The sequence below is a fragment of the Polypterus senegalus genome, chromosome 14 (genome assembly GCF_016835505.1).
Source record: "Polypterus senegalus isolate Bchr_013 chromosome 14, ASM1683550v1, whole genome shotgun sequence".
NCBI lineage: Eukaryota > Metazoa > Chordata > Cladistia > Polypteriformes > Polypteridae > Polypterus > Polypterus senegalus.
This window is the reverse complement of record NC_053167.1, coordinates 57,093,044-57,110,969: the sequence shown is the minus strand read 5'-3', so window position 1 is coordinate 57,110,969 and position 17,926 is coordinate 57,093,044. Positions and strand designations below refer to the sequence as shown.

The following is a 17,926-nucleotide window of genomic DNA, read 5'->3' as shown; positions in this document are numbered from 1 at the left end:
CTGAAATGCCACAAGCAGAATTTCATATAGTGCAGCAATAGTGAACAGTCCTTTTAAGGACAGACACCTAAAAGAACCATGTAAAGAACAAAGGATCAATTTTGGCACCATGCACCAGCAAATTAGTAACATACAAAGGATATAAATCCTGGACTATAAGCTATAATCTTAATCTAAAATATCAAGTAAAAAATCCTATATATCCTATTAAATAAAATTCACCCATGCTGTGTGTCCTTGTTTGTGTAAGAGCTTACAATCAATGAGCACTCAGCTGGAACTACATTGCATACAACGTGGCCTCATGGATCTGCGCAAATAGAATAAAGGCTTATCAGTTTGTTGTTTTGTGTTTGTGGTACCACAGTAGAATGGAAACAGGAATTAGGCAGGATAAGACCGTGGCTTAACTAGCCGTAACTGGAAAACTTTCACACGTCCACTGCTGCTGCTGGGCAGCAAATTAATTGTTATCAAAATTATGTAAGCTAATGATACTTTCATGGCACAAATGGAAATATGAAACTGTGCTGAAAAGTTGTGAGGGAATCTTCACTGATATAGTATCATGACCATTCTTCACATTATAGCTGATGTTCTGAGGATAATGTGCTGCCATAAAATATAGCATTTACTCAGTTATCATATGACTCTTCTGTGACTTTGTCTCATACTCTCTTTTTTATCACCAGTAAACAGTATTCAATTTAGGATGTCAGCATTTTTTTTAATTTTCATTTTACCACTGTGCAGAGTAGACAATATGCATAGATTGTCCCACCCCAGCTGTAACAGACAGTAATTTCTTGAAAGATACTCCTGGTAGCTCAATTTGGAGGGGCCAACTATTCAACACAGATTTACATGTGTTCAGAGCTTCATAGTGGAATTAAGTGCACTACTACACACAATGATTTTACTGTCTTAAGGAAAAAGACTTTTTTTTTTACTGTGACATTAAAGCATTTTCAGGCTGATCAATAAAAAAAAAAAAATTTCAACTAAACTGATTAAGAATCCATATGATAACAATAAAAGTTAAAGAAGAGTTTTTTTTCCAAGTGAAAGATTTGTTACAGTACTTCTTCAGTTGATGGTCTGTTCAAAGAGATTTCAACACCAATTTCTAAAACATTGTCACATACTTGAGATCAGCATACACTAAGGAAGACAATACCATTAAAACAGTACTATAAATATTTAATTGAAAAGTTAAATGTTTTCTGTTAAGGTTAGATGTGCGTTCTTGAATCACTAAGAAGTCCAATTCTTGCGCTTTAGACATTCGAATGGTGATAACAGGAGGTTGCATTTGGGCACAGCTTGCACAAATACAGGTTTCACTTCCTTCCTCTGACCTTCCATAGATATTTTTGTTGCTTCATCATTGAGAAAGTTGATCTTTAAATGCTTAGCAGCATCACCCATAGTGAAGAGGCTTAGAAAGAGGTTCAACACAAACATCTAAAAGCTATATTAAGTCTTCAATGGCATCTCAGCCCGTGAAAGAAAAAGTACACTGCCTGAACAGTTGTTGATGGTGCAGCACAGTGACTCTGTCCACATGCCACACCTTTCTTTAAGCCTTACAATGATAAGCTAGTAATGAAAGGGACCAAACCATGTATTTAAAAGTCCCTTGCCACATACAAGTGCATTCAGCCTGAGACAAAACTGAAATTCAACAGCTGTAACCTGTTAATGACCAGCACAATTCCAGATTTCAACTCACCCCATGTGGGGAGAAGGCTAGAAAAACTTTTATAAACATAAGCATTCTCTCTTCTTTTTGCAGTTGAATCTAAAAAAATCTAATTTTTATAAATACAGTATAGCCTAAAAGACATCCTTTAACAAATAAATTAAAATAGACACAAATGAATTAAGAATCTAGCAAATTATTATGATAATACATTATTTTTAGGATTGCTCTTGCTTTTCTCAATCCGTTCTCATCATCATACTATAAATAAGGTATAATAAAATGAATGAAAAATACAAATCAAAATAAGACCTACATGATCATTTGAGCCTATGTAGGAGAGTTTCATGTGCTTCAGGTAGGTAGCGGTTATTGGCATATTGTAGTCGATCAAGCCTGGAACCAATGTGGCCGGGTGGTCATTTTCTGCAAAATAAAAACAGAAAAATAATTTTAATGAACTTCCTGAATGGTTGCTTTCTTATTGCCTCCCATTTTATTTGTTATAACTTGATATTCTCTTACCATCGTAACCTTTAGTGCACTTGTGTTTATTAAATCAATATATTGTTTCCTTTACTTCATTTGCCAAGATTATGTGACCTTGACTTCTTCTTTTTCTCTTAACCCAACAAAAATCTACACATAACAAGATACCCAATAGTGGATCGGTTCTTTAACTCCCATTTGTGCTCATATGATCTGAAGTTAGCTGATTAAAAAATAAAAATGAAGGAGTTAGGGATACCAGCTGTTTACAAAGCATTTTACTGATATTGTCAAAGTAAAATATCCATGGGTACATTTGTTTTTAAATTTATAATGAAATTATCCAATGTGATTCTAGAGAAAACATTGTGATGGATGGCCAGCTTCATATTCCGGCCCTCACCCCCAGGCCACCAGGAGGAGCTCTCCCGAGAGCATGGACGGGTCCCGAATTCCAGCAGGGCCTCATGGACTATGTAGTTTTTATGCGCAGCCCTGCTGGACACCTTGCAGACCACTGGGAGTCGCTGTCGGGAGGCCAGTAGACTCATTTGTGCACTATGACCTGGAAGTTCATCACATGAAGAGCGACAGGCTTCTGGGGTCAAGAAAAAGTACTATTTACCCTGACCCGGAAGGAATAAGGACTTGTGGACTGTTGGCCAGAAACACTTCCGGATTAGGGAGTATAAAAGGACTGTGGGAGCTCCCAGACAGCGAGCTGAGCTGGGTGGTAGGTGGGCAACGCATCTGGGAGTTGAGGATTGGTTATTGATTATTTAGTATTGTATTTGGTTAATGAATAGTGTGGAGTGGAGGGTGCTTGGTGCACATAATTATTATAATAAAACAAAGAATTATTGCACTTTTACCTGGTGTCTGGCGTGGTACCTGAGGGTTCAAGGGAGCAATACTGCCCCCTACAGTCACAATATAAATAAAAATGTCATAACAGCATCTGCCACTGCCTCCACTATTCTGTAAAAGAGATTACTGTGCACAGGAAATTGGGCAGACAAATGGTGAGATATTGAGAAATGATGAAAAGGGAGAGCTCCACTACATCGAAAACTCTAAAATCAACAAAAATAAATCAAGTAAAAAGATAACAGAAACACTTTTAGAAAAGAGAAAATATGGATCACAACTTTGGGTGTGAACTGGTCACACTCTTGGCTGCTGGGGCCCGATGTACCATAGATCTGCACCACTGAGAGTCCAAGCAAAAAGCAAGATTTCTAGAAATTAAACGATGAGGTATCTGGGGGTTCTAGCAAGATGCTATTGTCAGTTTTGCCTCTGATGATAGAAGAGTCAGAAAGAGCAGAAATATCCAGAAGATGGCATGGAGGATTAAAGTTATATCAGGGTAAGGTATTTATAAGAGGAAATCAGTTAGCCATCCAAAAGTCAGATACAGAAGGGTATCCTAAAAAACAAAGGTTGGGAGGTATCCAAAGAATAACAAGAGCAGAACCACACTACACTCACAGGAAATTACCTAAAACAATAATTTAGAAGAACCTTTCACCTAGACTGACAACAGCATGGCAAAATCCACTCTCCCCTACCAACCCCTAGCTATGGCTTGATGGATGGTTAGATCTGAAATCAGTAAAATACATCAAATAAACACCTGAAACATTCACTGTACTATCAAAGTGAGCCCCATACTATACAGTCCAGAGCAGTAACTGATGTTTTTAGATTTATCCACAGCTTTTGATATCAGTGACCATACCATTCTATTATACCAGCTTGATAAATACTGATACATTCTGATTAACCCATTCTTTTGTTGTTACTTCATACTTATCTAGGTGTGTGAAACTCACCTGTACTTATGAATAAAACAAAAAGATGCATCTTCAGACAATCCATGAAATAACAGCCTTAGTGAAATGTAAAAGTACATGAGTGAAAATTATAAAAAATTCTTTAGAAAGTGGTAATTCTGCAAATAGTAAGGCAATACTGACAAGCCTTAGTTCACCTGAATCCACCATTGATGTATATGTTATCTTTGAAACTGATTTAACCTTTAGTCATCAAATGTTCACACCATCTAACACCTGTTTTTTCATCTCAGAAATACTGCAGATAAAAATGGTTACTTAATCTGCTGATTTTGAAAGCAACACCACCACGCTCCCCAGAAAAAGTGCAGAGAAATTAATTGTGTGTATAGTGTGTTCAATTGTAATTTAATTGTTACCCCTGGTGTAAATTTTGGCTACCTTTAAAAGTTTGCACTTTTTTTATTATTCAGTTTTATTCCCTTAGTGACATTCACGTGGTACAATGAACTTGCCTCTCCCTCTCTGAGTTGATGCCATTTATCTCCATTCTTTTCATAAGAGCAGCGATGACCACAGTTGGTACTGTGCTTGAGTCTACTCAGAACTAGTTGTTGTAATGGCAATCAAAGATACGATGTCCCATCACCACTATCAGACTGGGCAAAGGCAGCACCGTAACAACAGACAGCTTCTTTACAGCGCTTTCACTGGCTAATAGACTGCTGCACCGCAACGCAACTCTGCTTGGCACCATAAAGTAAAATGGTACTTCCACCTGCAGCTAAGGTCACTTTAGTACGCAAGCAATTCGCTATGCTAGTGTTTAGATATGGCAGTGTCATGCTGACGGTGTATGAGCCCAAAAAGAAGAAGTCTGTCTCCATTTTCAGTAGCATTTATTTATCAGCAGTCTGGAAAAGCATTTCATCCAGCTAGTTATAACACTAAAGGAAAATAACAGGCTTACTTTTTTGTGTGGGGGGAAAAAAATGTGTTTTGCTATGGATGTTTTAAATTTTGTTAAATGTGTCTAGAAACAGCAAATGAGCTAATCTCCCGAAGTTCATCTTCCTTCCGACTTTTGTCATCTTTGAGTGATGGCTTTCAGAATAAATTGATTTTGTTGAATTTGCTTTTTTACATTTTACATTTTAACATACATTTATCCCTTTTGAACAGCTGCTTATCTTCCGCAAGAACAATAGAAACAAAAGTGAAGGCCATCTAGAAACACACTTAAAGCAGGAACCAATAGCCATAACCTAAACACCCACACTAGGTTACCAGTTCTAATCATTAAATTAAAACCAAATGGACAAAGAGACACAAAAAACATACCTAAACCAAAAATAAAAAAAAGAACAACCTGCAAGCCACACGATACGAGTGCCCTTTTCTATTGCAATTATACTCTCATTCCTGTATATTTCTGACACATGTCCAGCTCTTTCTCTGTTGCCCTTTGATTTTATGAAGTACAGGTCATTTTTTTCTTTAATATACACTATAGCCATTCTCTTTGTTGTATCCTTGCCCTGCTTGAATTCATTGAAGTGGAAATCTGTTACTTGTCTCTAAAACTCTTTGATACGTAAAACTATTTTTATTACATGGGTTATATTTTCATTCTCTTCATTATTATAGGCAGTTATACACTGTAAGTTTATGTTTTTTTTTGTTTCAGCCAAATATTCAATCAAGCTTCTATCTGTACTTTCTCATTTACTGTTTTATTATGTAGTAGCTTTGTTGTATGGACAATATTTAGTTTCTGTGCTGTTTTATTATTTATGGTCCTTGATGAAACAACGGACTGGTTATCAACAACATACAATCGATCTTTTGGTGTACACAGTATGTTTGGCACAAAAATTTTAAGTTACATTAGTGATTTCTTTTAATTTCCAGCTTTGATCAAGCATATTTCTTTAATTTTAAGAAAAAATATTTCAGGCGAATCAAAGAAAACAGACCCTGATAACCCTGACTTTGTATTGGTCAACAGCAGCAGGTTTTTAGGTTCATTATTGTTGTATGCACAGAGTACAGTGAATGTTTTACTTGCATGTGCTTGTGACAGTGTGGGTCGACCCCACTTTACCGGATCCTTTCAGGGAGCCTCTTGAACCTGCTACTGCCGATAACTTACCCGAGAGATGAACCTAGCAGAAGAGGACACAACACACAGACATAGGAAGTGATAGGTGAAACAATGCCAGCGCTTTTATTAAAACAATCAGTGTCCAAAAACTGTGCAGTGCTCCGTCCAATAAATATATAATATATAAAAACAGTGAGGGTTAAAAACAAATAAATAAGAATCCATTCAAATCTGAGGTTAAAACTGAAGACAGTTCATGAAATAAGATCAATGCTTCCTTCTTAAATCTGCCTGCCTACAGTTGCAGTCAACCTTCAAATCCCAGCTCAGATCCCCATTTGCAAGCCTTTGACAATCCTGGGGCCCCATAATGAGCCTCATATCTGTTTCGCCGCTATTCCCTTGGCATCCATGGGAACAGTGCATGTCGGGCCGCTCCTACTCCCAGGCAAAAACTTAGTAGAAGCTCCCCTTCCACAGCCTCTGGCTCCTACAGCCCAGAGACTCACAACTCTCCACCTGCCTCACCCAGTTCAGCAAAGGCACTCTCTTTCTCCATTCCTGTCTTTAAATTTTCTTCCTCTTCATTTAACCTTCTGTGTGTCTCTTCTCCCTTCACTCTCACTGGCCAGTCTATCCTCCCTTCTTTTGTCTTCTCCCCTTTTTCTCATGCCAGCTCTCCCTTATATGCCTCCGTGGGTGCAGCACCTCAATTGCGCACCGCAGAAAGCCGATGAAGCAATTGAGACAGACCGTCTTGCCCAAATTACTTCACCAAACTCCAGCAGCTGCGTTAGCATGCAGACCCATGGAGCTGGAGCCAGAGAGTTCATTATTTATTTTATTAAAAACGGGCTCCTAATTTCCAATCCATGGACCCGCTATACCGCAGTATAGCGCAATCAACATGCAAAACATCACCACTCTCAAGACTTTCATGTCACCATGTTTAGTACTAATATAACAACTTTACTTCAAAACTTCTGCCTTCCTTTTGTAAAAAAATCTCAGAATTCAGTTTACAAAACTGCTTACAATCCCTTCTGGTTTCCTTTATTATTGTACATTTTGATACTTAATGTTTTCTGTATTCCACCAACATCTAATAATAAATTTAGAGGAATTGAGTGAACATCCATCCATCCATTATCCAACCCGCTGTATCCTAACACAGGGCCACAGGAGCCAATCACAGCCAATACAGGGCGCAAGGCAGGAACAAATTCCGGGCAGGGCGCCAGCCTCCCGCAGGGCACACACAATAGGGACAATTTAGGATCACCAATGCACCTAACCTGTATGTCTTTGGGCGGAAACCAAAGCACCTGGAGGACACCCATGCAGACAAGGGGAGAACATGCAAACTCCACGCAGGGAGGACCTGGGAAGCGAACCCAGGTCTCCTTACTGCAAGGCAGCAGTGCTACCACTGCGCCACTGTGCTGCCCCTTGAGTGAACAAGCAACACTTTTTTAACCTATTTAATTAATATTATTGCATATTGTATGTGAGCTGGAGGAAATATGATCCCAGAGACATTTTCTGAATTGTGAATATGCATCATGTACGAGCAAAAATCACATTATATGACAGAAGGATAGGGTTTGGATGCAATGACATGTAATATGATTACAGGACACTGCCCTAATAGTGAATGCTCAGTAAGTTTAAAACAGTAGCTGGCACCAACAACAATAAGGTAGATGAATAAAGAGTTGTTTTAGTAATAAAAAAACTCACCTTCCATTTAACTTTATTTAACTTTTATAGCATCATTGTGAAAAAAATAACTAACTATAAATATCATGCTGCTTTTCCTATTTACTTGGGTGGCACGAAAAAAGTTGTGGAAAAGTGGTGTACTGCCACATAACTTAAGCTAAATCTTTGCAAAAATATTTAGACCCTTGATCAATTCCCTAATTGTACTCGGATTAAGTATGTTTTCCCTGTGACATTTTTACTTATTAGTTATTTTTATTAATGTGACACCACTATATTTGAAATAATCTTAAGGAAAAAAGAAAATATTCTGTTTACAGAAGTCTTCAATCTTCATGTTTTGGAAACTAAAACAAATATGGCAATATTTCTTACCCGCATGCGGAATAATTTTTCATTAAACAAATATTTTTAGTTTTAAAAATGTTTATATAGCTGTTGCATACAATTTATATGTAACATTTTTAAAACATAATTTTATTTCACGAAAAGGAATGTAAAAACTATAGCTCAAGGGAGGACTTTTCATGAGAAAAAATTAGAGTTTACATAGGAGCTGTTCACCTGTATTCTGTTTTTTGAATAGGCTTTCCATAGACTGAAGTGAAAGAAGTTAATGGAAATTAAGAACACAGAGATGGACTGTAGAGATAAAAAGGTTCTTTACTAAATCATTTGCACATCAGCAACATATAAGTCAGAAGAACATACTTTCAACATCACTATTCTTGACATACTCAGTAATTGAATTGAAGGATTCCAAGAAATGAGTGAGAGCAGGAGCCTAGCTATTTAAGGATGTAATCTTTGAAAATAACCAAGATATGATGGCAGACTGAGAAAAAAAGTTTGATGTCTGCTTAACACTATGCAGAAAGAGCTGAGGGCAACAGGTACGACATGACAATCAATGAGAAGAATACAAATGTGATAAGGACCTGAAGGAAGAAAATGAAGTGCTTTTGAGAGATGTTTTAATCCTAAGAGTTTAAGATGTTTGTGAAGTTAATATAGACCATTCAGCGTAACAGGCAGTTTTTATAAATTGTCATGGTTTCCTGTTCAACTATGGTATAGCATCTGACTCCATACTTCGGGTTTAGGTTCCTTTGTGTGCTTAATGGATTATTTCTTGGAGATTGGTATGAGCGGAAAAAGTCAAAAGGTAGCCAATCATGATACGATTACAGTGTATATGACAAATGACCAATGAGTGTACCATATAGCCAGAGCAAAACTGTTTTCAGTTTAACATTAGTGCATAAAAAAGAGAAGATGAAACTATGGACGTACAGTGCCTTGGCCTTTAGACCAAATTATATACCAACACAAGAACTAGCATGTCATTCAATGTAGGTTAATGCCTTGTGACTAATGTTGCCAATATACAGTAGCTTCTAGATTCCTACAAGCCATTAATGGTAAAAGTGTGATTAGATAATAATGTAGATGGTTTTACCCTTGAAAGACAAGCTTCATGGAAAATATCAATATCCATCCATAATCATTCATGTTTTCATTATTTTCTCTCTACTTATTTACTGTACCTTCACGCAGTACACTGCTTAAGACTGAATGTTTTCTACTTTCAAAATATCAAAATGTCAATTTGAAAAATATCCTAATAAAAAAGTGTACGTGACAAGCCTTCAAACTAATATAAAAGGGTAAACTTGCCAAATTTTGATAATCTCACTAGATTTCTGAGCTGACATGATCTTTTTTTCTTGTGCATATAAATAATTTCTATAGGCCAGTAATCAAAGAGGATTCATTAAGAATTAGTAGTGAACCAAAACTGAATTTGCGGCGGACTGTATTAGATCTTTATTGACAAAGCTTTTTACATAGGTGACATACCTGGAATGCAGTTTGTATTGGCCACAATGAAAGATCAAATCAATGTTTACCACTTGTGAACAGTCTTAACAATCAGATGTTAAATGGCCTTTGATTGGAAATGCAGCACAAATGTCACCAGAAGGGCTTAATAGGTGACAGGAATTGCATTCCGAATGTAGGCTATGCTGAAGTTGACAAAAACACTGACATAAAGAGGATCTTTTTTTCTCTGACTCTGTCAATTAAACAGTTAACATGCCAATATATGAAAAGAGCCATGTCCTTCAGAGAGAGTGCCAAATGGAATCTGTTCAGCTGCACATCTTTTATCATATGCATATTCTACTTTGTGTGATTAGCACTGCTCAATGAGCCATTATTTGGCATCCCTCATCAGGAATTGGAGCATTTTGTAACTATTCTATTTCAGTTTTATTATTTTTTCTTTTGCCTTTAGGTGCGTTAAACAAATGAAAAAAACACATTCAGAACTGATTGAATGATGCTGAATTCATAGATGGGATGCCTTTATTCTTTAATAAAAGCAGCAAAAAGGGGAAACAGTGCAAAACCTTGCCTCCAGAAAAGCTATGCAATAGAATGATGTTTGCTTCAAGAAATCACACAAAAAGGCAATATATGCAATTCATTTCAGCTATTTAAGGCAAAATGACACAACATGTCTTAATTAAGCTCTTTTTAATAATTAATTTGTGAACTTTGAATGCAATTTGCTGAAGCTGAAGCATGCAAAGCCCTGTAGGGAAGATAAATAATTGCCTTCTTTATTTCTGGTATAGATTATGTAGTATGGTATGCTTCTCCACAAACTAAGATAGCAAAACTTCAAGTCCTATTACATACAGCACATACAGTATTGTATAGTTGTCTAGATTTCAAGCTCAGGTTAAAAAAGTCCGTTTTTATTAAGCAGGAATACTCTGTGTGTAAGCAAACTTGAAATACAACAGGTAAGAATGCAGATTAGATCTGCTGCCTTTACATGAAATGAAGATTCCACAGATGCCATTATTTTAGTAAGAAACATGACTGAAGGCTGGCTAGTTACACATGATTAGTTCAGGCCATAAACTAAGGTGACCATCCGTCGCCGTTTTCCAGGGACAGTCCCCTTTTTCGGACAACTGTTCCCACTCAGAAACATGTCCCCGTTTTGTCCCCGGTTTAAGATTTTGTCCCTGGTTACAGCTGGTTCACCATGATAATTTGAACTCTTTTGACGGAGGTTATGCTTTACTGCATCCTGGAACTTTGGCGAGAAATCACGTGATAAGCTTTCGCTTTGTACTCTGTAGTGTTTAGAGTCCCTACTCGTGATCTGTAGATTCTAAGAGAGGCACGCCATGCTCTGCCTCTGCCTATGGCTGTGTCTACGCGTGGCTTGCTTCTGGATCCAAGAGCAACGTGGCAACTCTTTTCTTCCACCTGTTGTTTCTGCACTTTGGCGCGGTGATCCCTGTGATTCAACATGAGTGCTAAAAGGAAGTGTCAATTCAATGATGGGCTTCAGCGTGAATTATCGTATTTGCGTCCGTTGTGATCTGTTGTGATCTGCAGCGTGTGCGGCTCAAAGTTTTCCATCGGTAGTGGTGGGAGAACTTCAATCACGGAACACGAGGAGAGTAGTCTATGCTCCTCTAGCCCAACCCCCCAATGTCCCCGGATTGGCCCAAAAAATTCTGGTCACCTTGCATAAACTGCAAGGTGCAGCCTGACAGGCACATATTTTTGTGTACAAATTTTTTTCTTACAAATAAAACCACACTGTCTGATATTGGCCTGCTGCCTCCTGGTAATGAGAGTCTGGGAGTTGTAAACTGGACAAACAACTGACATTCTCAACTAACATTTTAAAAACATTAATTAGTAAAAGTTGGTGCTTTTTCATAAAGAATCTATATTCCCACATGCATAATTACAGCATATTTCTACACACATATGATAAATTACTTGCAAGGAAAGAAAGTCTTGCAGCCCCTACCTTTGGAGTCTGCTCCACTGGGGTTGATGTGCATCCTCTTCTGACACTCATGGCAGCTCATCAAGAAGCGCGTTACTGCTTCCCTTGGCAGAAATGCATATGTCTCAGCAATCTGAAATGGAAGACATCAGGTTATTTCTTCAATTAAAAAGTAATTTTGGTCATAGGAATCCACAGGACAACAACAACTTGTAAAACTAATAAAATGCCAATACAATTGCTTCTTTTTCTTTTATTTTTAAAGTTGCTTTTTATTTTCTCATATATGAAGTATAGGGAAAGCATTGTAATAGTCCAAAGTTTCTATATTAAGATTTTGATGAATCGCAGCACTTTAGACCTCAATGACTTTCTCGTTTACGAGAAAGTATTGGAATCCTTGAAGAATTCCATTTAAGATTTTGGTGAATCTCAATGTTTTAAACCTCCCTGAGTCCGAAAATACCATTTTTGGAATTATGTCTGTGCATCGGTCTGTGTGTGTGTGTATGTATGTAAACACAGTAACTTCAGTACGCTTTCACTTGTGTCAACCACATTTTGCATACAAGTATTAGGTACAAAACTTAGCTTTCTATCAACTTTTGGACTATTTCTGTTAATTGGAGGTGGTACTTCACCTTTCATTCATGCAGCTGCTGATTTAGTCAACTTTATTTTTATCATAATTGTTCATTAATAATTTGGTTTGATTTGTTGTTAATGGTTTATTAAAGTACATAATATAGAAATATAATCATTGTCTTGTGGTTTACTCCTCAAATATCCATCCCCATATCTGAGTATATGAGAAAGTCTAGGGGAGACCACTCACGATTTTTATATAAGAATATAACAAAAGTTAATAATGAAAAGAAGAAATTCAATGCTTCAAGCTTGCTTAGTTAAATAATAATTAATATATCCCAATATCTTAATCAAGTAAATTTTAAAAGCCTTCAGGGGCTCTGCTTTAACCACATGACTTAGTAGTTTGCTTAAGATTTCCAAGTACTTCTGTGTGTGTAAAAATGCCTCCTGAAGTCCATCTTAAATGTATTTCTCCTTGATTTCCACTTTTCTCTTTAAGTATGTGATTAACTATTTAACTGAAAGAAGTCTTGATCAGATTTATTCACACGTTTTGAAGATCGGAACAGATCCCCAAGTATTATTTTCTCCCCAAGATGAAACAGGTGTAATATCTTTAGCCTGCCAGAGTAGCAGCAATGATGCAACCAGCTATGTGTAACGGAGAAATTACTTTTCATACAGTGAAGATTGGAGTGCATTAACTTTGACCATCCAGTAAATGACATGTTAAAAAAAATGTTATTTGTTCACTCAGTTTTCCTTTGTCTAATTATATTTGGCTGAAGACCTGAAAGCATTCAGTATTGAAAATTTACAATTATACAGGATATCAGGAAGGCATAAACACTTTTTTATAGCACTATATATACAGTATTTGTAGATTTAATCGGTTTGGCACAAAATTTGTCGAAAGACAAATCTTGGTTATAATATTTTCTCACAGTGCTTGAAACTCGGTCCCTAATTTGACAACAGTGTTATTCAGTAAAACACAAGCTCAAAACCAAAGCTATCTGATTACCCTTAAAGTAAAATGATCCTATGGAGATGCACAAAGACACTGAGACACCAGGAGAACTCCGGGGATAAGAATGTCTTCATAAAGTTTCTGCTGTTTCAGTCATTTGTCATATACTGCCATGTGGTTTTCTAACAGCTATCAGATATGTCAAAGCAACTCTTGTAAATCCTGAAACACGGATACTGTACATGGACTACTAAACAGAGCACAAAAGTATGAATATCCATACATTTACTAACCACATATATTTTATTTCAACACCGAAGACTTTTAATCTTGAAAATATATGACATTATTTTTATCAATTGAAGGATGATCCACAGATCAGAACTGTTCTGGCATCTAGCATGGGAGGCCAGAGAGGATTTTATAAGTCACTGCAAATAAGGTGTCAAAAACTGTGTAAGGAATAAATATGGATCAACCAACACAACCTAATGACCAGCCAGGAAATTTGTTCATGGCACCTTAACGTGACCTTTCACCTTAAGTGACAATGAAGCAAATTCTTAAATATACAAGCCTAGACATACATGAAAAATCTATAACGATGAGACTAATTTATGGCTTATTTACACATAGTAAGATTCCACTGAGGTGCATTGTGGAAGGCACATCTGGAAATGCAAGGGCACAAATATGAAACTTTGAATACATCCATCCATCATCCAACCCACTATATCCTAACTACAGGGTCACGGGGGCCTGCTGGAGCCAATTCCAGCCAACACAGGGCGCAAGGCAGGAAACAAACGCCGGGCAGGGCACCAACCCACCGCAGGGCAAACACACAAACACCACGCACTATTTAGGATCGCCAATGTACATAACCTGCATGTCTTTGGACTGTGGGATGAAACCGGAGCACCTGGAGGAAACCCACGCAGACACAGGGAGAACATGCAAACTCCACACAGGGAGGACCCAGGAAGCGAACGTGGGTCTCCTAACTGCGAGGCAGCAGCACCACCGTGCCGCCCACTTTGAATACATAGTTTGAATTTTATCTATCTAGTTTAAGTAGAATAGGCTAAATAGAGTAAGATCTTACAGCTAATGCAAACTGATCGTGTCAGTATCTTTCTCTATTCCGACAGCATTTCTCAGCGGATATGGTGCTCCACAAAGCAGGCTTGTCCTGGTGACAAGCCACATGGGTCCAAAGAGGATTTTATGTGCTTGCTGTGTCTGCAGAAAAAAGTTAAAGATGAAAGGTCAAGGTAACCCCCTGGTGAAAGTCATTAATGTATATTAAATATTTGACTGTTTGTATTTGGATGATTGTCTGTCAGCTTAATTATTGTTAGCTATATTCATTCAAATTGTCCAATTTCCCTTTTTTAATCTGTTTAAGCTTTCATGAGGAACCACAAAAGTAACACAGTAAAAATAAAATTAATAACATCTATTTCAAAATGTACAATACTATACAATATAAATAATCAGGATGTGCTAATTACCCATGCTGATGGAAATGGTGATATATGATAAGCCGGTTATATATTGATCAAAGTAGTAGCCAGCAGGAGGTATTTTTATAGCAGAAGCCTGTCTTCACTACACAAATTATAAATTTATGACTTTTGCAGTATGTATCACAAATGAGAAACAAGCAACGGGATTATACAAATAACATTAAAAAGCACTATTTTTGTAGGGCTGCACCAGAATACTGTGTGGGTATATATATCCCAGCCAATACCCCCAGGCCGCCAGATGGAGCCCTCCCTGCAGTATGGAGGTGCCCCGAAGACCAGCAGGGAGTCATGGACTACGTAGTTTTTATACAAGACCCTGCTGGATACCACAGGGGCCGCAAGAGGGAGCTGCAGGGAGGACCAAAGACTTATTTGTGCCCTATGACCTGGAAGTTCGTCAAAGGAAGAGCGACGGGCTTCCAGGGTGAAGAAAAGGACTTTTTACCTGACTGAGTGATTGAGACTCACATGGATGGGGGATTGGAACGTTTCCGGGTCAGGGTATTTAAAAGGATTGTGGGAGCTCCCAGATGGCGAGCTGAGCTGGGTGGATGGGTGGCAACGCATCTGGGAGTGGAGGAATTGTTTATTAGTGATTATTTGTGATTTGAATGAGTATAGTGGAGGAGAGGGTATTTTGTACATTGTGGCATTTGAATAAAGTCAATTTGTGGACTTTTACCTGGTGTCTGGAGTCGTGGACAGGTGTTCAAGGGAGCGAGAGCGCCCCCTATCTGTCACAATATATATATACTGATCAAAAAAATTAAGGTAACACTTAATCATCCCAGTCTAACATCAGGAATATCATTCTGTCCAATCAGAAAGCATAATCAATTGTGAATCTACTTCACTTACTGTCTCCTGGTATCTCCTCCATGCTCTTGAGGCTGGTCCGGGAGACACAGCAAACCTTGAGGAGCCGGACTACCTGTGCAACCTGAATCATCTGTAGGTGCCTCCTCATGCTAACAGTAGTGACAAAAACACTAGCAAAATGCAAAACTAGAAAAGAATCAGTCAGGAAGGATAAGGAAAGAGTCTGTGGCTACCACCTGCAAAATCATTCCCTTTTTGGGGGGTTGCCTTTCTGTTGCCTTTCCAGTGCACCTGTTATCACTTTTACTTGCACCAAAAAAGGTGAAGCTGATTCACAATTACTTATACTTCCTAACTGCACAGATTGATATGCCTGGAGCTTAACTGACTTGGTGTTAAGACTGTGATGATTAAGCGTTCCCTTAATTATTTTGAACAATATATATTGTGATGGGTGGCCGGGTCCAATGCCCAGCTGGGACGCCCCTACTGCATATGTTCCGGGGCAGCACCCATGGACAGCTCAATACCTCGCCCGGGACGCTTGGTGGCAGCCTCCCTGGCCGACGGTGATTCCCCAACCTCCCGCATGGCTCCATGTGAGATGGAGTCCTCCACAGCCTGGTTGGGAGCTGGGGTGGCCGCTAGGTGGTGCTGCCTGGAGTCAATAGCCCGGCTGGACGAGTCTTCAGCCCCACCCGGAAGTGCAATTGGGACCAGGTGGTCAAGCACCTGGAACGCTTCCGGGTGGGCTATAAAAGGGGCCAGTCACCACCACTCGATGGCCAGAGTTGGGAGGAGGAGGACTAAGCTCGAGGAGGAGGAGTGGTGGTAAAAGGAGAAAGGAACTGTGTTGTGGGTTTGTTTTGCTTTGGGACTGTTGGGCTGTGGGACACGGGGAAGACGTGCCCCACGGCTGAAGAGAAAATAAAAGTCTTTGTTTATTTTACACGTGCCTCTGCGTCAGTCTGTGCCGGGTCGGGCGCTACATAGCGCCGTATTACAATATATATACATAATAAATACAGTATACAAAATAGCCTCTTCCAGCTACACTTGCAAATAATTGTTACAAGAAAGAATTTGGCTCATTCTTATGTAGCATTTTTTAAATCTTTCACCTTTGTATTGTTATATATTTATTTGCCCATAGATGTACGATTTCATTTTGCGTGGATGAGCAGTAGCATTGTGAATGTGATTATGAATGTCAAAGCAAAAACTGGCCCACACAATACAAAAGATACAAACACTAGACTTTTTATGTGACCCAACTTTTGGTCATTACTTATTGTAATGCTCAAGAATTTCTTATTGCTATTACTTTCCAAATTATAGCAACATGAACTATAACAAATAAAAAAGTAAAATGTCCAATATAATTTCTAGCGACATCATTATGAAAAGGTTTCAGTCACATTCTCACAGTTACACTTGAAGCAATTAAGTTTACCTGTGTCTGTTATCTTAAAATGGCAAATGTCAGATGCCTTGTTATTGTTTCTCAAAATCCTCAGCACTGATTTTGACGCCTATATGAGTCTTTATGTGGTAAATGTTTGTTGTTGTCACTTTCCTCGAACACTAGATGTCACTGAATATTGCTGTTTAAAGTCTTTGAAAATAGTAAACCTTGTGGAACAATGATGTTGAAATCCTACGCAAATTAAGATGGTTTCAATATTACAAAATATATTAGAAAAGGTATTAATCTTTCAGAGCACAATGGGTCAATAGAGTAGCTACTGTACTACTTAAATTTAACAGCAAAACTGAAAGTCTAGTAGTTGCTTATTCCTTTTATTTGCCTGCACAAAGAATGAAGAATCAGGGAGAGCCACAGATGGCAATGGAGAATGTTGGGCCAGGTCAGATTATTTGTTCGCTTTAGCTTTAGTTGCTTATCCATTTTTAATATATGAGTTTAGAGGCAACAGGTGATGTTGGTTTCCTAAGCATAGGACACTTAATGCCAGTATATATATATATATACATACAGTAAATATCTGTAAAGTGTAGGAAAGTGAAGGCTGAAAGGCTATTGCTGGTTGTCCATGTTAGGCCTTCTCACTAGTTATTTGATTGTATAGCCCATTACACAGTATGCTTTGAGATCTTAAAAATATTTCAAACGAATATTGTAGGTATTTTTGTATTCCACACGTCTTCAGAAAATAACAGTAGACCACAAACAATTAATCATGCTGCTATGAGTAGTAAACTTTCCCCCACACACTCCAGAACTCCTTGATTAATGAGGGTCATTAAACTGTAAATGAAAAGATAATCAAAACGCGTAAATATATTCTAGTGTAGAATATATATAAAGGTATATATATATATATATATATATATATATATATATATATATATATATA

The 17,926-nt window shown here is 37.9% G+C and overlaps 1 protein-coding gene across 2 annotated transcripts in view; it reads right to left on the bottom strand.

The window, feature by feature from the left end:
• Nucleotides 1-17,926, bottom strand: part of nol4lb (nucleolar protein 4-like b) — a 296,901-nt gene that overhangs the window by 186,722 nt on the left and 92,253 nt on the right. For both annotated transcript variants that reach the window (XM_039735087.1, XM_039735086.1), the window contains exons 3-4: nucleotides 11,658-11,769; nucleotides 2,019-2,128 (exon numbers count right to left, since the gene is read on the bottom strand). In XM_039735087.1, coding sequence (XP_039591021.1) covers nucleotides 2,019-2,128; nucleotides 11,658-11,769 — 222 coding nt within the window. The remainder of the gene's footprint in view (nucleotides 1-2,018; nucleotides 2,129-11,657; nucleotides 11,770-17,926) is intronic.